The sequence below is a fragment of the Thunnus maccoyii genome, chromosome 3 (assembly GCF_910596095.1).
Source record: "Thunnus maccoyii chromosome 3, fThuMac1.1, whole genome shotgun sequence".
Lineage (NCBI taxonomy): Eukaryota > Metazoa > Chordata > Actinopteri > Scombriformes > Scombridae > Thunnus > Thunnus maccoyii.
In genome coordinates, this window is record NC_056535.1 from 36,476,855 (window position 1) to 36,500,857 (window position 24,003).

Consider the following 24,003-nt stretch of genomic DNA (forward strand, 5'->3'; position numbering starts at 1 on the left):
TTCTCTTTGCTACGCATAATATATTCTTTAAATTAGTTCAGACTTTATGGTCGGCATGGGTTACCATGGTTACCTGTTTCCAACCACTGATGTGATAATTACAGCTCAGTGCGTCTGACAGCATCGATGCTGCTGTATGTTGACCAGTAGTTCACATACTGGGTTTCCATTATAGTACGTGATTTCAACATGACTTTCTGCCTTTATCTCCCAAAGCATTATGGGAATTGTAGTTACACATTTGAGAACTAGATTATCCCCAATAAAAGACAAAGAATAACAAAGGAATATGATCCTTTTATCAACGTGTTTCTTATATTCCTGCAACACCAACATTCTCTTCTGTCCATTCATGTACAGATTTTATCTTTGAGTTTAAATTCTGTGGACATACATGCAAAAAAACTCAAAACTATTTTAAATCAGAGCTGCAACAATTATTAGTCAATTTATCGATTGCATAACAACATGGTTGAAGCTTCTCAAGTGAGAGAAATTGCTGCTTTTTCTTGATATGATAATAAACTGAATATTTTGGGGTTTTATAACATGTGATGACGTCAGCTCGGGTTCTCAGAAACTGTGATGTTTTATAGACCAAATGATTAATCAATTAATTAATTGAAAAAAGAATCAGCAGATTAATTGATCAGGAAAAACAGTCCAACTGTAATTTATATAAAATCATTGTTTTGATAAAAACTTCCTCTAAAACCTGATAATCAGATGAATGACATATCTGAGGAGCCTTATTACTCTACGAATGAAAATATATGTTATGTAGTGACATAAACAGGCTTAAATAAACTAACTGAAGACAATTCAGTACAACTTTATTCATATCTGTAGGTCAGCTGTGAGCAGGAGCTGATATTTTTACTTTTTTACCGACAAGTGTGACTAAAACAAACAATTAATTACATCTTAATATTATATTTCAAACATTAAATCATAAACACTCTAGAAACTATCAGTAGTTGGTTGTTTGGGATGATCAGTGTTTGATAGTCGTGTAGCTGATTCTCTGACTCCCCTGATATACATACTGCAATTAAATAACTATAAAAATCTAAATATGAAGATTTGCAGAGGAGATCATTTGGACTCAGGTTACTAGAACCAGCAGCAGCCGTGCAGATCAGATCACACAGCAGCTTGTAGTAAAGTTTCTTCTTCTCTTGTTTTTATCTGTCAGACAGTCAGAGTTCAGGACTGTAGAGCCCGGCTGATCTTCAGCTGGAGGGCCCACGTTAGAAGTTAACATGTGGACGTTTGTTTGGACTCATAGTGAGAGATTTTAGACCTCTCTCTACCAGCTGCGACACCTCTTCAAAGACCCGAGTGAATTATTGAACGCGCCGGCAGCCCCTCCTGACCGCTGCGACGGGCTGCAGGAGACAGATGGCGTTTCCATTTAAATGACTGAGCCGACGCTTTGAATCTGCAGTCTGATTCCTCTCTCTGCTGCTCATCAATCCTCTACAGAGAAGCCGGTTTCTTACATGACAAGTTATTTCAGACTCTAAATATTCAACCTGTCTGCGATCTTTCACTGACGGACGGATTTGTGTCACTTTTAGCGTGAAGTGGATAAAAATGTGGGAGTGATGTGTGGAAGCAACAGCTGATAAATACGATCATAATGAAGGAAAAGTGTGAGTGACGTGAGCGGAATCGATTCTTTTTCCTCAGAGTTGTCCTGCTGCCTTCAGGAGGAAGATTAGAGTTTTTTGTTTGGAGTTTTAAATCCGAGCCCTCGGCTGACTCAGGCTGTTAGCTCCACGCAGCTTTTTATCCCCCCGACTATCCCAGGTTATCAACTCAGCTTTTTGCTAGTACACAGGGAGCCTGGGGAGAGTCTGGTTGATAATGGGGGGGTGATAACATCCACCTTTTTCTACTTTTTTTTTTTTTCTGGAGTGTAGCCGCCGGCTCCTGGAACCAAAGACTGATTCCGACTGGTCTTTGTAGATAATCTGTTTGAGGATGTCCTCGGCTCTGTGTAATTGATCAGCTCTGGGTCACAGTAGAATCTGAAATCCCTCCAAGTCCTTTCAAAATCCTTCAAACACAAACCAGCTATCTGCCAAAATAATCAGCATCAATACATAATAACGGGGTCTGAGCAGGGATTCAACGAGGTCCTGGATCTCTGTGAACTGATTTACTGACATAACAGCATGTTGAAAATTAAATATTCAGGATACTTCTGACAAATCTGATCTGTCACTTTTCAAATTAAATATTAAGAATAAGCTCAAACCCTCCGTAAAGACCTTTTTTTTTTACTCTCGTCTGCCTCCGTATGAAAGTCAGACAGAAACTCTTCAGGCTGTTTATTTACTGAGGAGTCGTGGCTCCTTTTTAGGTGCTAAACAGCTGCTAAAAGTGTATTTCTCCTGCGCAGAACTTGTGAGGAGGGAATGTAAATTTATACAAACATCTGCTGAAGCTGATTCATCAGAACACAGAACAGATCAACATATCAGTTGTTCTGTACAACGAAACCTGCTATCCAAACATCAGGTTATAAAGAAATAAAAAGTATAAAAGCAGTTTATATTTAAAAGAAAAGTATAAAAGTAGCAGAAGTCAGTTTTTTGAGTTTATAATGTTGCAGATATTATATATATTATATTACACATGGGCAGACAGGAAGTGTAAATGTGAATTAAAGATGCAAGCAGCGTTGGTCGGGACCTCGCGCTCTGGCCCGTCGGGATCAGATCATTTTGCTTTTTAAAAATGAGGGATATTTCTTACAAGTGTAGTGTGCTTTTATTTTGAAAGTTTGATTGACATGTGTACTGTCAGGTGTGTAGAGACAATAAGTAACTGCAGCTGGACACAGAAAAATACTCATATATTTGAATGGAGAGTGTGAGCGAACCCACACCTTTTTGAACATTTACTGCTTCCACATAGTTTTAGATACAAACTTCATTTGAACTTTAAATGAGTCATGAGACTTTGACCTACAAATCTTGAATTTACATGTTTTTTCTATCTTTTACTGTTTTTGAGATATTAGAGTGTGAGTTTTAAAGTCTTTTCTTGCTCCTCCTGTGATTTTATAATGAGTGTGTATTGCGGAATGTTTCACAGCACTGAGGGAGTGACATCACCAGGAGCAGTTGGAGAGGAGGATTTTAGAGTACGCTTCTTGTGAAATCTCCTCATAAATCCCATGACTTTGGCCAAATCTTACATTAAAAATCATATTTTAGTAGGAAATTTCATTGTGAATCCATTGATACAGGTTTGAAAGTGGTCAGACTTATAGTTTAGACGTCAGAAGCCTCTGTTTGACACAATGTTCATGCCCATAGATTGCCTCCCCATTGTTTTACATTGTAAGGGTGATGTGGCACTGCAACTTTCAGGGCTTATAAAATCCAAACCGTTCGAGTTATTACAAAGTTTTTAACAACTTTTTTTCAGCATAGTGTCATAAGTCATCTATTAATGTTTGAAGATGATACCATTAAGGAGTAGGAGATAGCGTTTGTTCAGGGGCCAAAATTGGAGCAAAGTCTTACTTTGAAGGTCTGATTGCAGACTTCCTGATGAATTTAGGTCAGGGGTGTCAGTGTATGATTTGTAGGTCTTGATGAGACGAATAATTGAGTTTTTGTTTGATCCCTCCATGACATTCCTACGGGCCGTGGTGGCCATTTTAGTTACATAGGTGGCGCTAGAGAGCACATTTTGGCACTTTAGGGGTTCATTTTTACATTTTATCAAATTTTTTACCAGACCTGATGTGCGTGCCGCATTTGGTGAGTTTTTGAGCATGTTTAGGGGGTCAAATTTAGGGTTTAAATGGCATAATAATAAAGAAACAAACAAACAAACAAACAAATACACACAAAAAAAAATGGGTCCTCGCCCTTAGGCAGAGAACTACTGTTTTACAGTAGTCCTCTGCCTTTTGCGCTCGGTCCCTAATAAGGTTGTGATGCACTTGAGCGGTCAGCAGGAAACTGAGCAGGATTTATTTACCATCAGAGGCACAAAGTCATCAGGATATTTATCAGACTGCAGAAGAAACAGATTCCTACTGTTTTACTTTGAATATCGGTTGAAGAGACGACACTTTGATCTGCAGCCTGTGAGAGTTAAATATGAGTTAAATATCCTGCTGCTGTCAGCTCAACAAGAACATCAGTGACTGAATGAGTTCTGATGAGATAATATGTTCGGTTTAACGGTTAATAATGTTAACTGTCACTGAAACTGGAGCTGCTCAAACATTAAATATCAGGAACACATGCAGGAGAGAAACAGAACCAACAGGCTGCAGCTTCCTGATCTTTAGCCTGGTGTTCTGTTGCAGATTTAAAACCTGCTTTTCTCAAATGTTAAATTTCAATCTCAGTTTCCTGCTGCAGTCATTTGTATACATTTCCATTCCTTCTTCATATATGTTGCTCCTCAAAACACAAATGCTTTAAAATACATATAACATTTCTCTTACAGGCGCAGTTCAAGTGATTAGCACCTAAAAGGAGCCACGAATCCTCAAGAAACATCTGTGTCTGAAATATTAACAGGAGTAACATCTGCAGTCCTGTTTTATCAGACACACACATACAGTAATGTGGGATAAATGCACACTTTCACTTCCAAAACGCAGAAAACACTTTCCAGCAGATCAGATGAGCTGCAGCTCATTCACACCTGTAGTCTTATAAATAACCTGCTGAATTAAAACAACTGCAGTAACGTATGATGATATGTGACAGACTGCTGAAGGACTCCTGAACACGAAAACTCTCTAAAACTAAACAGAGAATGCTCAGTACGTCGTCCTCTCAGAGTCGAGCTGTGATCCAGGTGGAATTTATCCGTATCGATGTTTCACTAAATCCCTCGTTTAACATCGACGCTACAGCAGAAGATGAAATCTCTGCTGTAAATCTGAGACGGAGACGCTAACGTACGACTTCATGACTTCTAATGTGTTTCAGAGGACGGTGGAGGTTCTTTTTACATTTTCAAATATTGTTTTTAAGTACAGTTTAGAGGTATTTGTACTTTACTTGAGTATTTCCATGTGATGCTACTTTCTACATCTCAGAGGGAAATATTGTACTTTCTACTCCACTACATTTATTTGACAGCTTTAGTTACTTTTCAGATGAAGATTTGACACAATGGATAATATAACAAGCTTTTAAAATACAACACATTGTTAAAGATGAAACCAGTGGTTTCCAACCTTTTTGGCTTTTGATATATCATAATACTTATGTACTTTTACTGTAGTAGGATTTTTCCCTGCAGGACTTTTACTGGTAATAGAGTATTTTTGTACTGGTACTTTTACTCCGGCTCTTCCTCTCAACGTTAACAACAGTATAAGTCGAAAGTTCAGTCGTCAAAAACAACCTGTAGTTACGTTTGAGTGACAGACGCCATCGAGCAGCCGTAGTAATTATAAGGTGACAAATTTCCATATCAGGAGGCTGGTTGGGGGTTTGATAGATAGATAGATGGTAAAAAAGTGAACTTAGCTGCAGGAGACCACTGGGACAGTTTTTAAAAAAACCATAACTACGATTGTCGTGTTTACCGTTGCCATGACGACGAAGGTTGTCCATAAACCACAGCGTCGTCACATCATAAAACATCGTCATTGTTTAACAGTGATGTTAGAAAACGTTTGTATGTGTCGTTCTGGAGTCACATGGTCCAGTCGACCGATGTGGTCGTTTAATTCTGAGGACGTGTTCGTTCATTTTACAGCAAACAGTGTTTGAGCAGCTGATTGGCTGAATCACATCACAGCAGCAGCTGCTTGTGTTTAAATGAAGACGTCAGGCGGTAAAAACCTTCAACATGGATCTTTCACAGTAAAACAAGTTGTTCTTTACTCCCCGACAGATTTACCTCCTCTGACACAACATGAACAAAAGGACTGTTGTTGTTTTGTTTTGTTTTGAGCGCTAACATCACTGACAAATACCATGCGCTTCCTGTGACAGCTTCATAATAAAAGCCCTCCTGTGTTTTGCCAGTTGAAGTCTTTTTGTGCTGTCCTCCATACGTGAGTGAGGTGTTTTGACAGCCAGATAAACTCCTCACTTTCACCAAGACTCCATAGACTGGATGGTATTTTGCCCACAGGAAGAGTAAAACTAGAAACAGATACAGAAGGTGTGATCACTTAAACTGCACTGCATTCGACAACAAGCTATTATGTGCTTAGCTTATCAAGTTATCTTTTTAACTACAATTAAATCTCCAGAGTTGTGTAAATAAGTCTATGAACAAGAGAAAATATAGTCATAGTTATCGCTGTGTATGAGCTAATACAGAACGTTGCTAACATATATTATATTCTCACAAAATGATCAAATTATATGAAATGAAACTCTAGAAATGCACTTAAGCATAAAAAGCAAAGATACATACAGACGATGCTACCACACACATAAAATGTGTGCAGATGGATGCAGATGAACTAACTGCAGGTCTTTCAGGAGGCTGAGCATTAACTTCCTGTTTCCTGTCTAATCACATGACGCGGAACGTGGATGTAACTACTGAAAATACCACAATCAACCACTAGATGGTGCCTAATCAACAATTTAACCAATTAAATACAACTGTAACAGAAGACTTTTATTGCGAAAGAGCAGCAGCAGGAAATCTTGTATTAGCATTAGCAGGAAGCTAATAACTGAACTTAAATATGTCAAATAACTGTTGCAGAAAATTAAAATAAAATCAAGTTTTAATTTAAATATGAACTGCAGTGATTTTCCTCCTCAGAGTGTAAAAAGTCTTATAAATCCTGGATGTATAAAGAGAACTGGATACAGCGGCGGCGGCGGGACTCCGTTCAGTCCTATGAAAGTTGCTCATGAAGCCAAAAACTTCTTCCATGTAAGTTTATGAAAAAGTCTTTTTGGGCCCAGAATGCATCACGTATCGTTGTAAATGGCTGCTATGTCAAATTTTCTTCAAAGCCCGACGCTCTTCTTGTATCTTTATACATCCATGGTATAAAGCCTTTTGTGTCTTCAGAGGGAGCTGATGATGTCACTGATGATGTCACAGCGTCCGTTGGAGCTGAAGTGTGAAAAATAAATAAATGTGGAGGTGTGGAGTCAGAAAAAAGTGAGGATAGCTGGATCTGCTGGAGGCTAGCTACATTAGCATCACACGCCACAATCTCCTGGTGCACTGTGGGTAATGTAGGCAACCAGGTTTTGACAATGAAGAAGAAGAATATGTGGAATAAAAAGATGATATCTCTGGTTCTGCTGCATCGATGTTAATGTTGTTTTTTAACTGGACTCAATCTAACGGTCCTCTCCTGTTTCCCTCTGCAGATCGAGGACATGCAGTGGCCTCGGGGGGAGCAGGACATCCCCAGCTCCGTGTGCAGCCTTCCCTGTAAAACCGGCGAGAGGAAGAAGGTGGTGAAGGGGATGCCGTGCTGCTGGCACTGCGAGCCCTGCGACGGCTACCAGTACCAACACGACGAGTTCACCTGCAAGCTGTGCTCCTACAACATGAGGCCCAACGCCAACCGCACGTCCTGCCAGCCCATTCCCATCATCAAGCTGGAGTGGCACTCTCCGTGGGCGGTGATCCCGGTTTTCCTCGCCATGCTCGGGATCATCGCCACGATCTTCGTCATGGCGACGTTCATCCGGTACAACGACACGCCGATTGTGCGAGCGTCCGGCCGCGAGCTGAGTTACGTCCTCCTGACTGGGATTTTCCTTTGTTACATCATCACGTTCCTCATGATAGCGAAGCCGGACGTGGGCGTGTGCTCGTTCAGGCGGATCTTTCTGGGTCTGGGTATGTGCATCAGCTACGCCGCCCTCCTCACCAAAACCAACCGCATCTACCGGATCTTTGAGCAGGGCAAGAAGTCTGTGACGGCGCCCCGGCTGATCAGCCCCACCTCGCAGCTGGCCATCACCTCCAGCCTCATCTCGGTGCAGCTGCTGGGGGTGCTGATCTGGTTCGGGGTGGATCCGCCCAACACCATCATAGACTACGACGAGCAGAAGACCATCAACCCGGATCTAGCGCGAGGCGTGTTGAAATGCGACATCACGGATCTGCAGATCATCTGTTCGCTGGGTTACAGTATCTTACTGATGGTGACGTGTACTGTTTACGCCATAAAGACCCGCGGGGTGCCGGAGAATTTTAACGAGGCCAAACCCATCGGCTTCACCATGTACACCACCTGCATCGTCTGGCTGGCGTTCATACCCATCTTCTTCGGCACGGCGCAGTCTGCAGAAAAGGTAAGAACGGCTGGATGTGAGGGTGGAGATGACAAGACTTCTTCTTCTTCTTCTTATTTATACTTTTTCAAAATTAATTTCACATATACATATCAAATTATTTTAATTAATGAAAAACAAAAGAGCTGAACTAATTTACAAAACAACAACACACACACAAAAAGGTAAATATGACGTTGGATATTTCAGAAGTCACAACATACCATCCATACGTCTTCCTGTAGACGCTGATAGGGGTGTGCTCAAATACAAATATGTTATTCAGCAAAGCACAAATAGTGGGGATTTTAAGAATATTTGTTTCATACAAATATTTTAAAAATGATTTGTGTTCAGGAAGAAAAATAAAACATGTCAAATACCAGAGTGCAGGTCGGTTACATCACTATCTCAGTGTCTCTCCTCTGCTCCGCTGCGACGACTATCAGCAGGTCTCAGTGAGGGGAGTCACATCCACCTGCTGCATGACGCACATTTCCTAATTTGGACATCAGTCCTGGAGTTGAGGGTGTTCCCCAGAGATAAAGCTGAACCACTGACACACATGAAGTGCTCCCAAGAGACTCTCCATAACCTGTTGTTCCTCTTCTCCTTTCCACAAAGTTAGGTTGTAGAAAATAGGCAATAAATGAAAAGTGTAAAGCAATAGTGACCCGGTGTGGGGACCTCCTTCATAAGGTAGTTTATTCACTTTTATTTGAATACAAATACAAATAGTTTTTCTGCCTCAACAAATATAGATACAAATACTGGGCTCTCTGCACATCCCTAGACGCTGATCTGCTGCACATGTGTGCAATGCGTCCGCAGCTGTCCATGTCTAGTTAGGAACATATTCAACCCTTTAGTTATTATTTGATCGTTTCAGGTAAATGATCAAAATATGTTTGTTTTGTTTGCAGCTAAAGTTCTAGATGTATGTGAGGAGTATAAATGTCAGTATTGTTGCAGCCTCGTGTCACACTGGAGACTCTGAAATGAATGATTATGTTTCCTTCTCTGTTCGAGCGCTTTTAGTGTCATAAAATAAAATAACATCACAAACTTTTCCACATATTCACCAGGAAAACGCACACATTCAAAACATGAAAACATAGACGTGCAAGACCACAAAACAAACAAACAAACAAACAAACCAGGTGTTCTGTATAAAACTGAAGCATGAAACAGGATAAAAACACACAGAGCTGCAGGATGGACGACTGTATGAAGATAAAATCACCTTGTGTGCTTATTTAACTGTTTTTAAAGATATTTTAAAGATACTTTCATTATTAACGCCAGAACATGTCATTTATAAAGAAAACAAACAATATATTTTCTTCAGTTTAAAGACAAGAGAAGTAAAAGAAAAGCACACAAATCACCATAAAGCAGGAATCACTGCATCATTCAGACGGAGTGACGATCAGCCTGAAGGCTTCCAGACGAGTCATGAAACTCAATCAGCCACATTTTGCATTTTTGTTTCAACTGGAAAAAAAAGGAAGAAATAAAAAAAAAGATAAAATAAATCCAGATAAAAGTTAATGTGGTTGTTGAAACATTATGTTTTTTGTTAGGATCCTGATGAAACCATCACAGTGAGGAAACGTAATAACAGACAACAGCTGCGATCCTCAGGTGTGACGCCGTGTTTGCTCGTAAACTCAGAGACTCAATATGATTCTTGTCTTTTCTCCCAGCGGCCGACACAATCAGCTCGTTTTCACCAAACGACCCAAAAAACCGACTCTGGTCACCCTGCGAGGAAAAAAAGTTCGGAGGGAAGAAACTTGTTCTGACCTTTACGTCTTATCAACACTTTATAAAAACTGGCCTTCTCCCATCATGCACTGCAGGGATAATGATCACGTGAGCTTGTGTGTGATGTTTTAAATCTGTCTTCTTTTATTTTTTATCAGGAGGAAATAAATTCTGTATGGATGACATTTTACTGGCAGCGCTTGTTAGTGTGTTTTTACAGAAAGTGTATCAGTGGAGGCTTGTGAGCTTTTATTAATTCACTGAACTTCTTCAGCTCCACCAGTAAGCAGCTGAGTGAATTTAAATTGCATTTTGATGAAGTACAAATATCCCTCTAATACCTGAGTTGCCAGTGATTGAAGTTTAGGAACAGAGCTGTGAACGTATCCAGAGGCGGAGATTAAGAGGTTCCTGCTGCTCCTCACTTCCCCCCCCTGAGGAGGATATTTGTGTGTTATCAGCAGCAGGTTGGAGTGTCCGGCCCGCCGCTCGCTGACAGCTCGGAGGTTTGATCTTTTGGCAGAGTCGCTCAGAGACTTAAGCCTCTCCGCTTGGCACTCGCCATTAAAGAGACGGACTGCTTTAAAAACCTCTGTGATGGACTCGTGTCCCGACCGGAGGGACGCACTCCGTCCTCCTCAACAGCTGCCGACCTCCGAGCCGCCTCGCGGCCCGGCCGGAGCTCGCTGAGACCGAGAAAACTTTACCAGATGCAGGTCAGCTGCAACACAACAACACCTTTATTATTTACAGGAGTCACACATGCAGGTGAAAGAAGGTTTTTACTGAGCAAGATAGTTTTACTTTCATAGATGACTGACAAGATAGAATAACTTGACTAAAGGGAATAAAAATCTAATTATAAAACCAATAAAATAGATTTAAAAACAATAACAGAGAAACTGTAGATCAAAGATAACAGATAAAATAGATAAGACAAAGTCAAACATGAGTACAATAAAATAAATGATTCAATAAAAGTTTGTTTCAACATCTCGGAGACTAAAAACTGTCTCACGTGTTTGTCCTGAACTTTGTAAGACAATAAGAGACTAAAGAGGATCTGAGAGTCCTGGTTCACATGTGAACAACATGTCAGACGAGCAGCTACGAGAAGAGAAATTTATAATCAATATGAAATCTGATTAAAAAAAAAAAACATGTCAGGACTTTAAAACAGGTAACAGAAAACTCTGCTTCTTCTTTTAAATCACATAAAAACCTGATTTTCAGTACATTTTTTTATTATTTTATGGTGTTTAATTTAGTGCTTATATATATAAATAAATAAATAAATCAATAAAGTTTGATTATTATGGCGTTTAAACGGCGTCTGTGTCTAACAACAAAGCACGTTGTCTTATTGATATCCGGGCCGATCGGAGCTTCTTCCTGTGTTTATATTCTCGCTGTCGCCGTAGAAACATCTGACCAATGAGAGGAGAGAACGTTCTCACCTGGTTTTTTTTTTTAGCCTCGACTAAGAAACTACCAACAGATAAATATATTTACATCTCATAAAAGTGACGATTAAAATCTTAACGTGTGTTGTAGAACATGTCGAGGTCGTTCAGACTCAGACGGGAATAAAAAGAGTCTCACTAATCTAAAAGCACTGACGACAGTTTTCACATCATTTGCAGATAAAAAAAAAAAGATTGAATCTTTAAATAGATGGAAGAGAATTCACGTGTCAAAGCAACAAACAACCGAGATAATAAACAACAACTAAATCTAAGACAACAAACACACAGACTGAATAAAACTCCTAACAGATGCAACTTATAATAAAATGACGCCCACTTCCTCAAACTTAACCTCCAGAACATACGTCTTCTTATATAAACAGAACAGTATATTAATGCTGAATTAAAGAGGGTTCAAATTGACCAAACATTAAAAATCTCTGTCAGTAAATTGCAGCCAAGCGGAGGAGGAAAAGTGAAATATTAGTCATGATGTTCTGCAGAAATTAGGTTTTTTTTTTAATGTTCTATGAAGGAGGACTGGGACGTGTAGCGAGGAGCAGGATCATGAAAGAGTTTTTGCAGCCGACAGAGATGGAAAGCAGGAGGAAGATAAGAGATCTGTGGGGAGGAGAGAGAGAGATGAAGCAGGAAGGTACAGAGAGAGAGAGAGCTGCGCTGAAAGTAAATTGGGAGACTGGGGAGGAAAAAGAAGAAGGAGAGCACAGTGTGATCTGTGGTTTGAAGGGTTGGTGGAGGGAAAGAGAGAGAGAGAGAAACAGATTGAAGGAGGACAGATATATATATGCGGATATGTCGGGAAGGTGTTTTTCCTGCAGAGCTGCAGGCTGATGAGAGGCTGCATCATCAGGACGAAGGTCTCACCTGCAGAGACACACGAAAAGATGAAATATGTAATATTATCTCTGATGTCCGTCACCAGTAATCCTCCATTAATCCACTTAGAAACCAGAGGAATCAGTGATAGTTGTCTGAACATCATGTTACTGCAGCTGAGTCACATGACGTGTGTGAAAGAGAACAGCAGCTCCGACCTGCAGCTGATTGTTACAACACTGTCGTCATGTTGGTTCAAACAGGCCGATACGTTGCAGTCTTCTTCTATGGTTTTGCGTGTGTGTGTGCAGGTGGAGGCTGTTTATGCAGGTCGGGGAAGCTCGCTGTCATTTTTGTGCTCGTTTTAGCGTGAAATTGCGTTCGCAGTAAAACGACTTCTTATCACGAACGATTCTATTTTAATTTAATGATTTTTAATATTTTGCATTTCTTCTTCTGCTGCTGGATTCTCGACATCACGACTTCAGCTGCTTTGTGGTTCTTCTTCGTGTTTTTTTTATTAGGTGTCGTAGCGGCACGTTTTTTTACGTTCCCGCTCTTCATCATGGCCGCTGTCTCATCGCTAATCAAATGATTCTCGGGCTGAATGAAGACGCGTTCCTCCGTCCACTCATCTTTAAATGCACATCTTGTTTTTCTATATCAGCCAGTTTTGAACAAAACATTTTACCAACAACCTTGTTTACTGCAGCAAACAGCAGGTGATGTCATATATAATAGTAAACCACAGTTTATGTATTCTATTGTTGTTTAGTATATGTTATATTTGAGTTAGTCTATTTAGTTATTGTATATGTATAAATCTATATCTATATGATGTGTCAGTCAAAGCAGCTATCGAGTATATACACTCTATTCTATTCTATTCTATTCTATTCTAACATACAAACAGAGAGCGGGCACAGTGAAGTGTGTGTGCATGCATCAGTGTGTGTGTGTGTGTGTGTGTGTGTGTGTGTGTGTGTGTGTGTGTGTGTGTGTGTGTGTGTGTGAAGGCTTGACGTCAGCAGGCAGCCAGCAGCGGCTGAGTGGAGCGGTGACATCCTGGCCTTTGCTGCTTGTCATTACCTACCTGCTCCAAGACGAGCTGAATACAGATGAGGAGAGAGCCGCTCGCCCTGCACACACACACACACACACACACACACACACACACACACACACACACACACAGAGAGAGAAAGAAAACAGGCATGGATGCTCTGAAGCACATAACTTACACATGCAAACATGCACAAAGGCAGACGGCAAGGCAGAGAGGGACGAAGGCATGAAGGAAGGACTAAAACCAGACAGACGAGATGAAGGGAAGAGGGGGGGGGGGAGTGATGCAACAAAGGCATGAAGGAGGGAGGAGGAGGAGGGAGGAAGAGGAGGAGGGGGGGATAGTTCTGTGTTGAAGAGGCCAGTTTGACGAACACAAATACAAACAAAGGGAAGGAAAAAGGGACACAAATATCCTCCCACGCAATGCAAGAGCAACACTTTGACTGACACTAATGAACAAGCACAACATGCACACTGTGGACACTCACGTATGTACACACACACACACACACACACACACACACACACACGCGTGCGCGCGTTTACTTGTAAACAGACTCAAACAGGAAAGAAAAGCTTGATGTCCATTAAACTTTTATATAGAAATATCAGCGTGAGTCATAATAATGATGATTTCAGAAGCACAAAGTTTAGATGTTGAATAAAGTAAAAGAGCTTCAGATGAGCAGCAGGATGCAACACGCAGCATTATCATTTCATATCACAGCAGCAGAGCTCAGGTCAAACGTTCACGTTTACTCTACGTCTGTGTGCTCACTCTGCACTTCTGTCTCGCACCGTTTTGTCTTGTCAGTGCAGTTTTTGTCTTGTTTTTGCTCTGTTTCATCTTCACTTTGCATGTTTTTGTCTTGTTTTTGCACCTTTATTGTTCCTCTTTGCACCTTTACGTCTTTGTCTCTCTAACAGTCAAATTGTTTAAAAAATCAGCAAGAATTATACCCACCACTAACCCTGAGAAGAGTCTGATCAGGTAAACTAAGTTAAAACACCTGTGAGGGTGCACCCTGGGTGTGTAGAGCTAAAGGTCTTTGCACACCAAGTCCGTTTTTTTCGTATGTGTTTTTTACTCCGTCATCTGACAAAAATCGTTACGCACAGAAACCTCACACACCGAGTCCGATGCGTTTTATTGCAATATGAGGCAAAACGGAGTCGTCAAGCAGTGAGGGTGATTTTGTGGCCCTCTTACTTGAAAGAATAAGAAAGAACCACACAGTAAAGAGGAGACTACCAATTTCAATGATCCAATTGATCCTGAACAGCGGCTGGCAGCACACACACACACACACACACACACACACACACACACACACACACCTGATCACAGGTGATCAGCCTTTCGACTGGATCCGCAGATATTCAGACAGCCTCAAAACGCTGCAACATACAGACCAGATGATGATCAATAGTCGTCCTGTGATCAGTCTGTGTGTAACTTCTCTGCTGGAGCTGATAGGATCAGTGTTTCCAGGCTGTGTTGTTTGCGTGTACGGTGGCTCTGAGTGGTCAAACAACTTTGTAAAAGCTTTTGATGGATGCAAAAAAACCACAAAAAATCGAACCTGCTCCGAAAACTTTAATGGCGGACGAACCTTTCAGAGTCGGTCTGTAAACGTGATTGATACATCGTGACGTCGTATTTATTTCTTAACGTAAAACAGACTAAGACCTTCATCCTGTTAGCTTTAGCTTCAGTGTGTTAGCCACATGTCATGTTTACGAGTCTGTCCTCCCAAGAAAAACGACACAACAGGTCATAACATCAGTCGCCCAAAAACAAGCTAGTTTGAGTGACAGATCATCCAGCGGTCGTAGTAACTGTGAGGAGGAGCAGCGGTGACGCTCAGATGATGTTTATATATGTGGACACATTTCCTCATCCAGAGGAGGTTGGACGGAGGCTTTAACGCTGTTCATTTCCTGTTTCTAGCAGAACTACGATCGTCTCCTGTGGTCAAATCATGAATTTAGTCGTTTAATAGTCGTTAAGTGCAGATATTTAAGACTCTTTTACAGGGTTCTAGTTTTAAGCTAATGTTAGATTACTTAGTTACATCTGATAAAAACCTACTAGTCACAGTTGCTGCTTTTGTCTTCTGACTGAAATCACAGACTCTTTGTTTTAAAAATGACTCAGTTATTATTTTAAACTACGAGAACAGACGGACGAAGCCGACTGAGAAGAATCTAATCAGGTCAAATAAGTGGAAACACCTGTGAGGACGTCGAGCTTTAAACAACACAACCTGCTAACGTCTTCACTGCACCGCTAATAAACAAAATGACAATTAATAATAGACCTTTTAAATAAATAAATAAATGATGAAAGACTGAGGATAGTTTTACTAACATGCTTAAAATGTCAAATATAACTGTAGCATGTGAGGAGACGATGAGTCACCAGGCGGGTTCGAGGTGATTTATCTGAAGCTTCTCTGCTTCATTAGAAGATTTAAAAGTGTCTTTTTACTGTAACAGGAAGTGAGTTATTGAATATTTGAATCACACACTCAATCAGAAGACATAAAGCACGTGCGCCTGCATTTTTCATGTCAGATAAGTGGCTCATACATTTTTAAGCAAAGCCTCAAACTAACTTCTAAACCTTGTTTTTCTACACAAGAATAAACTTTTTGAAGTCTTGTGAGACACGCAGAGACAAACAGAACCCCGTCTGTGTGCAGGTAGTAATATTACATAAAGCAGAGGGATTAGCCTCTGTGTGCTTAACAGCGTCCTTTCTCATATTGATAAAAAGCTGTTTGCTGTATCCTGAAAGGGGGATTTGCTGTATCTAAATGTAACAGAGGTGTATTGTGTGTATTCTCTGATATGAATGCAGTGGCAGACTCGTTCAGGGATTTAACGCTGAGTGAATCAGCTTTAAGTTCAGGGTTGCAGGTGACTCGCAGCACAGCGGCGGCGGCGGCGATGTGAGACGTGACAGCAGAGATCCTTCATCTGATCTTCATCTGAGGCTTTTAAATGCTCTCCTAAAATAAACAGAGGAAAAAAGACTTTATACGTTTTATAAGCTGCATGCAGACGATCAGCGATGTTGCTGAGATGTAACGTGTCTTTAACACTGTTAATTATGTAAAACAATATTGTTTTCATACAGTCAGTGTTTCAGTTTCGTCAGTTGTAAAACTACCACTGGCTGTTTGTGAGCGTTGTGTATCTACCTGCAACTCATGTTATGTTGAGTCTGAAGGTGTTTTTACACGTTTTTATTCACATTTTTTAATTTGCACGTTAAAAAACCTGAGAGGTGATTAAGTTTTTATTTGCTGAGAGACGTAATTATGTAGATAAAAAAACAAATGTAAACAGACTGAGTGAATAAATGAATCATGTGACTGAAGAGCTGAAAACATCAGATCTGTGTGCAGCGATGATGATGAGGAGACTGTAACCTTCCTCACATCAATACATGAAATGTCATATTTCCATCGTGTTTTCCATCGTTTGAGCTTTGACTGTCGCTCTTTAAATGACGTCGTCTCGTTGTTTTTTCTTCTTCTGTGATGGTTTAACGGCAGCGACTGGAGAATTAGCGCCACCTGCTGTTTATCTGCTAATATTCACACAGCAGCAGTGGATGGAAACAAACATTCATTACATTTTCTTTGCTATTATAAATGTAGCACAAAAAGTAAGGAAATTAGTGTTTGGTAGATTATTTCTTTGTAGTAACAATGCTTCTTGGCAATAAATCTTATACCATTGGAAAGCCTGTTTATTTCCCTTTTAAATGGTGGCACATTTGTAAAGAACATGATTAATGGGATGAGCAGCAGAGCTGAGTATGTGGGTTGTACCCATGAAAAATTTGCCAGCATTTGTCACAAGTCAGCCAACGTGGTTGTGTCGGTCACTCTGGCACGAACAGCACGCCCAAGCTGATCCCACGAGTGTTCAATGGGGTTGAGGTTCCATCCTAAACCCCGCAAACCGACAAATGCTGCATCAATCGCTGCACCAATAGAATAACATCTTTTGGTGGAGGCAGTGTGATGGTGTGGGGCAGCATCTCCCTCACTGGAAAAACAAGGCTTGTCATCATTGGAGGCAATCTCAATGCAGAGAGATATCAAGATGAGATTCTGCAACCAGTGGCAATCCCATATCTCCACAGTCTGGGACCGAACTCTATCCTCCGAGATGGCAACGCTCGCTCCCACAGAGCGGGTTTATCAGAGACTACCTCCAGAATTTGGGGGTGGAGAGGATGGAACGGCCTGCCAGCAGTCCTGACCTCAACCCCATTGAACACTTGTGGGATCAGCTTGGGCGTGCTGTTCGTGCCAGAGTGACCAACACAACCACGTTGGCTGACAAATGCTGGTTGAAGAATGGGATGCCATCCCACAGCAGTGTGTGACCAGGCTGGTGACCAGCATGAGGAGGAGGTGCCAGGCTGTTGTGGCTGTGTATGGTTCTTCCACACGCTACTGAGGCTCCTGTTTGTTAAATGAATAAATAGTTAAATTGACAATATGTCTTCAAACTTCAATCATCAAATACACCAAACAAGAGTCAATGGCAGAATAAGCTGTTTGGCATCGGCAGAGAAGATTTGGCAAATTTTTCATGGGCGCAACCCACATACTCAGCTCTGCTGCTCATCCCACAAATGCATGTTCCTCACAAATGTGGCTCCATTTAAAAGGAAGATAAACAGGCTTTTCAAGAAAATAATCTAGAAGAAATAATCTACCAAACACTAATTTCCTTACTTTTTGTGCTAAGTTTAGTTGTGTCACAGGCTGAATGTGGAGCAGAAACTCTTTAAAGCTCACAGAGAGAATCTGTTCTTGTTATCTGAGACGGCAGTTTGTCTCCTTTACATTAATGCAGGATCTTGTCCTTCAGCTGAGGAAGAGGAGTACATGAGCACGACACAGTCATCCCACCAAACACACAAGATAATACATGCACTCATACGCTTTATTCTCTCATGTCTGGTTCACTTCTTATCACAAGTCATTACACAGAGAAACTGAGTTCAAAGTAAAGCTGTGAGTCGGATGGAAACAAGATTTCAATCACGTTTTCTTTTACGGATTCTTTGGAGATTAAAGTTGTTAAAATTTGCACCACATTTAGATGGAAAGATGTGTCCCAACAGGTAAAAACTGCTGTTTACACTAACCTGTAACCATGGTAACTGTACACAACAAAGATGGCAACAGCTGCAGCCTCAAAATGCTTACAGGTCATAAATATTTAAAGAGGATATATTCTGTTTTTTGTGGTTTCCTGTTATTTATATCCTGTCAAAACTTGCTGCCTGCAAGTCAAAAGTCAGGGCTTCAACCTGCTCTGATGCTTCGTTTGTGACGGTTTTTTCTACCTCGCTGATGAGCTGACGTCGGCTCGTCTTCTTCTGCAGATTTTTATGAAATTCGGTCAAACTTTTCACTGAATTTGGATGAAAACTGGCTACAAAGAGAACGAGAGAAAATAATCCAACCTGAGCCTGAAGACAAAAACACTGGACCTGTTGTCGGGATCCGTCGGGTTCAGGTCAGGTTTTCAGAGGTCAAGCTTCTCTGAAATATGACATCATGCCGTCTTCACACAGCGATTGATGAAAAGTTAAATCATGTGTGTTAGGATCTGGTCTGCTGAGTTTATTAGTGCTGGTTTTAATGGAGCGTTCTGGTATAGCGGGACGTCCTAAATGCAGTTTCAGTGTCGGCATCATGAACAGAGATGTAAAGACAGAATCCGCTGTGACATGTTCGCACTTCATGAATAAATCAGTGCAGGAAAGTGTTTTCTTCAAGCGGCAGAGCAGCTCATTTCCCCGGAGAGTCGTACGTCTCCTCATGCAAAATGCCAAGGTCAAACAACGGAGCCTTGTTCTCGTCATTAAGGCTTAAACTGCCGGCGTCCAGCCTGATTTAACTCTGTGTGTTCCAGCTAAATGATCCCGTATATACAGACGGGATGGAGGGATGGAGGAGGAGGGCAGGACAATATTTGCAATGCTAATATCATTTCTTCATGCAGCATGCATTTTATGGCAGCCATTAATGTGTGTGTGTGTTTTCCACCTGTCTCTCCTCCTCCTCCTTCATTTCCTGTGTCTTGTTTCCTCCTTTCATGAGTTATGCCTTGCTTTACTCCTCTTAACGACTTTTTCCTCTCTTCCATCCTTCTCTCTCTCCGTTCTCCTCTTCGTCCTCCTCTCCTCCAGCGCTGCCGTTACTCACTGACATCAATGTGAACAGTTTTCAGAGGAAGTATTTTATTTATTTATTTATTTATTTATTTATTTATTTATTTATTTATTTATGTGATAGAAAGAAATTCCACTGAAAACATTTCACGGCGAGGAACGAGAACAGCGACGTTCTCTCATTTTAAATCCTTTTATTGGACACGTTGACATTATAAGTGACATTTCCAAAGTCGTACAAATCTCTAATTTCAATTCTTTAATTGTTTTTGAATATTTTAATTTACAATTCTTACAAGTCTTTATTGAAGCATGAAGATTAGATTTGTTTTTGTTTTGTATGTATTTCTCCAGACTACCACACAGTAGATCTATATGGATATAAAGGAACAGTATATAACGAAAATCTTCAACTTTATACAGTATTGACTTTAAAATGTTTTGCTTTGATATTATTTATATGTGGCTTTCTGTCAGACTCGGGGAAGCAGGAGTGGACCCAAACGCAGAGGCCGGAATGCAGATATGATGAAAAAGTCCTTTAATTGTGGATGGTCATGAACAGGCAAACAGAACTAGCAGAAGAAACAAAACGATCCAACCAGGACTGAACAGAAAACCAGAACTTAAAGAAACTGAACTAACAAGGAGATGAGGTGCAGGTGGGGAGATGGGTGGAGAACTCGAGAGGGGAATGAACATACAGGGAGCTGATTGGCTGAGGACACACAGGGAGCAGGGCAGGGCTGACGAGGCTAATACAGGGCAGGTGTAGAGGAGCACATGAACACACAAGGGAAACAGAACAAAAACCCAGAAAACAAACTCAATGCCATCTACACTAACCCATCCAAAACCAACCACAAACACAAACCCAAGCACACAACCCAACAAACCAATGATGCAGTCCTCTAAAACCCACCACCCAAATCATACAAGAAAACCGAGGGACTAAACAGACGTGCAAAACCAGGAGACCCCACAGAACACAACATAAGACCAAAAAACACCCAAACTCCAGGCAAGATGTGACAGCTTTCAGCATAATTTATCACTCCAAGGAATTTAAATCCAACACTTGTCCGGATTCAACATTATATATCATGAGTTTACATTATGAATTTAATTTAATTTAAATTTAATGTAAGTTTACTTAAATTCAGTGATACTTTACTTAAATTTAAGATTATTTACCAAAATGTATTGTTACTTTACTGAAATTTAACATTAGTTCACTTTAATTTAACTTTAATTTAATGTCAATTTACTTAAATTCAATATCTATTATTACTTTACTTAAATTCTGATTCACATCAGATGCTGCTAACTGTCGTTAAAAACTGTCGTGTTTCTGCCTCTCAGACAAGAAAAGAAGATCTTTGAGTTATTTGATCCTTTAGTTGCTGCACATGTTGAAATATAAACCTGATAAGATTCAATACTGGATATGAACTCCAACCCTTTACAAATATTTATATTTCTTCTCTTGTCAGCACATTTGCAGCAGATATTGAAAACAGCAACGCATCCTTCTGATATGGATATTTGTCACCTTTATATCCTCTGAACATCATAATTACTACGGCTGCCGGATGGCGTCTGTCAATCAAACGTAACTGTAGGTCGTTTCTGTCGGTTTTATTTTCGACCTATACTGTCGTTTTTTTTTTTTGAGGACGGCTGGAAAACAGACCACACACACTCAGTCCCTGAAGAGCAGCTGCTGCCTTGTGCTCTGAGGTTGTATTTAATATTATCACCAAGGTGAGGGACATGACCAGCTGGTTAGAAACCAGCTGTGCAGCAGCTTCACATAAATCACTGAGTTATTCATCTCTGAAGGCGCAGGCTGCAGTCCCGTACTGTACAGCTGCCGGCTCTTTTAACCCTTAAAGCTTCACACCTCGTAATCTGAACATCATAACTGTGTCAAACCAGAACAGACATCAAACACACTAAAAACCAACTGAACCAACCTGTTTCTCTGTGATGTGTTCAGGGTCACCTCCAGTAAATCCACCAACTTGAGATTTTGGTTCATAATCATCAAATTTCTGCCTTTTTCTCCAGTAAAAATAACTCAATTGATCTTTATTAACTATGTTTTTATTTTGTGTTTACTTGTACTTAACAGTGATGTTTATGTTTAATTATGTTTGTTCAGCTTTATGTCTCCTAAAGCATCAACATGTCTGAACCACCTATAAATGTTTGACACGTATAGTGACTTAAAACCTCTGAATGACGTAAAGCTGCAACTTATTTTCATTATCGACGTTTCTACTGTACGTTTCTGCAAACCACAGAAACGTTGAACATCTACGTTTCAACACGTGTAATACGTATCATCTCAACATTTCTATAGTGACGTAGTTCACATGTGATCTATATGAGTTGATCTTTCCTGTATAGGAGGAGGAGGAGGGGCAGGTGGACGGTTAGTAAGTTTCACCTCGAAACCGAAACCAATGTCCACTTCCTGTTTCAACCGACTGAAGCGGGTGTTTTTAGCGAGACGTCAGAACATTTGCAGCCATTTTTCTGGCGAGAAAGCCGTCTTTTTTTTAGTGAGACATTGGCCGTTTTTATTTTATGTTTTATTTTTATTTTAACCCAAACCATGATCTTTCTCTAACCCTAACCAAGTGGTCTTTGTGCCTAAACCTAACCAGACCTGAACCACAGCGTTGTCACACCATAAAACATCATTATTCAACGGGTAGAAATGTTGATATGATACGTAATTCACGTGTTGAAACGTTTATATTCAACGTTTCAACGTTTGCAGAAACGTTCAATGCCGACGTTTTCTTCTGGTGACCGGGTTGATTAATCTGTTGATTATTTTCTTGATTAATCGATTAATTTTTTGGTCTATAAAACGTCAGAAAATGTCTTGTTTTGTCCACAACTCAAAGATCTTCAGTTAACTGTCACAGAGACTAAAGAAACCAGAAAATATTCATATTTAAGAAGCTGCAATCAGATCAGAAAATGTGAAAACCATGAATCAATTATCAAAATAGTTGTTGATTAATTTGGTAGTTGACAACTAATCGATGAATCGACTAAAATGAAGGAAACTGAGAAGAAGAAAGAACACCTGAAGGTTAAACTGTTGTTTTTCAGGCGTCTAAATGGAAACCTGAGAGGAAACATCACAGTGCATCATCACATTCAGTCATGTTTAAGAAAGAATTGTTTCTTTCAGCTTTCAAATAATATTTAACCAACATCTGCTCCTTATTTGTCTCGTCTCAGACTGGTCTGAGTCTCAGGAGGCAGTTTCCTACTTTACATATAAAAATAAAGAACACGATGCAGCAGCGTGAGCAGCAGGTGGGAAAGTTTTAAAGCTTAAGAGGGACGTTTAAAATGCAACGAGAGGATACAGGAGAGCAGGAGCTGATGAGATGATAGCGGCTCTTAGGCTGCAGAGAGATGAAGATATTTCTGATGTGAGAGTGAAGAGGAGGAGGAGGAGGAAGAGGAGGAGAGACTGCAGCGAGGAGAGAAAGTGATAGTTTTGCTCTGACGTGTCAGTTGATCCAAAGTCGAGTTCTAACGCCGTCAGTCTGCAGCTGCACAAACAGACGCCGACTGCAGGAAAACGTCTCAGTTCAGTTTCAATTAGAAAAGTTTAAAGTCGTCCGTTCCTTCAGTTCCCAGTTTGAATGATGTATGAGTTTGTTTTCACATTCATCTGCTGGAGGAGGAAAGTTTCTCTGTGTTTTACCTTTAATCTGAGTTTAAAGAGCCTGCAGACGTGTTTTAAAACATGAGATTTAAGGTGAGAAACTTTCCTCCTTCAGCAGCACAGAGACGATGAAGAGGAAGAGGACTTTAACACCTGCAGGATTTATGACATCACAACTGGTTTGTAGCCAGTCCAGACTGGTCCAGTATGCAGCTGTGATGTGGAAACTTCAGTCCACTTCATTAGGAACACCTGTGTAATCGAACACAACAGCTCTGACGTCAATTCTACTTTTACGAAGCTTCTACAGTTTCAGTTTTTTGGTGACGTGAGGAAGACTCAGACTCAGAGACGTGTTCAATGAATAAAAAAACAAGAACCTCAAAAAATGAAATGAAAACAAACAGATCAAACGGATCTTAACCGGCAGGATCACAGACGTCTTCAAACCAACAACTCTTCCTTTAAACAAGACGTCCAGTCTGTCTCAGCAGGACTGTTATATAACCACGTTTACATCATCCACAGCAGACTCCTCACTAAATAATAAACCAGACATTTAATAACTAAATACAACACATTTACCCCCATATTTGGTCCCACACATGACATCACTGATGATGTCATCAAGAGCTTAAAAGCAGGAAGTAGTTGGATGACAACATGGTGATTATGGTAATTAACAAAATAAGCTAATATAATGTA

The 24,003-nt window shown here is 40.4% G+C and overlaps 1 protein-coding gene across 1 annotated transcript in view; it reads left to right on the forward strand.

The window, feature by feature from the left end:
* LOC121889612 (metabotropic glutamate receptor 7-like) overlaps positions 1-24,003 on the forward strand; it is a 146,824-nt gene that overhangs the window by 96,501 nt on the left and 26,320 nt on the right. The window contains exon 7 of the mRNA XM_042401708.1: positions 7,341-8,276. Coding sequence (XP_042257642.1) covers positions 7,341-8,276 — 936 coding nt within the window. The remainder of the gene's footprint in view (positions 1-7,340; positions 8,277-24,003) is intronic.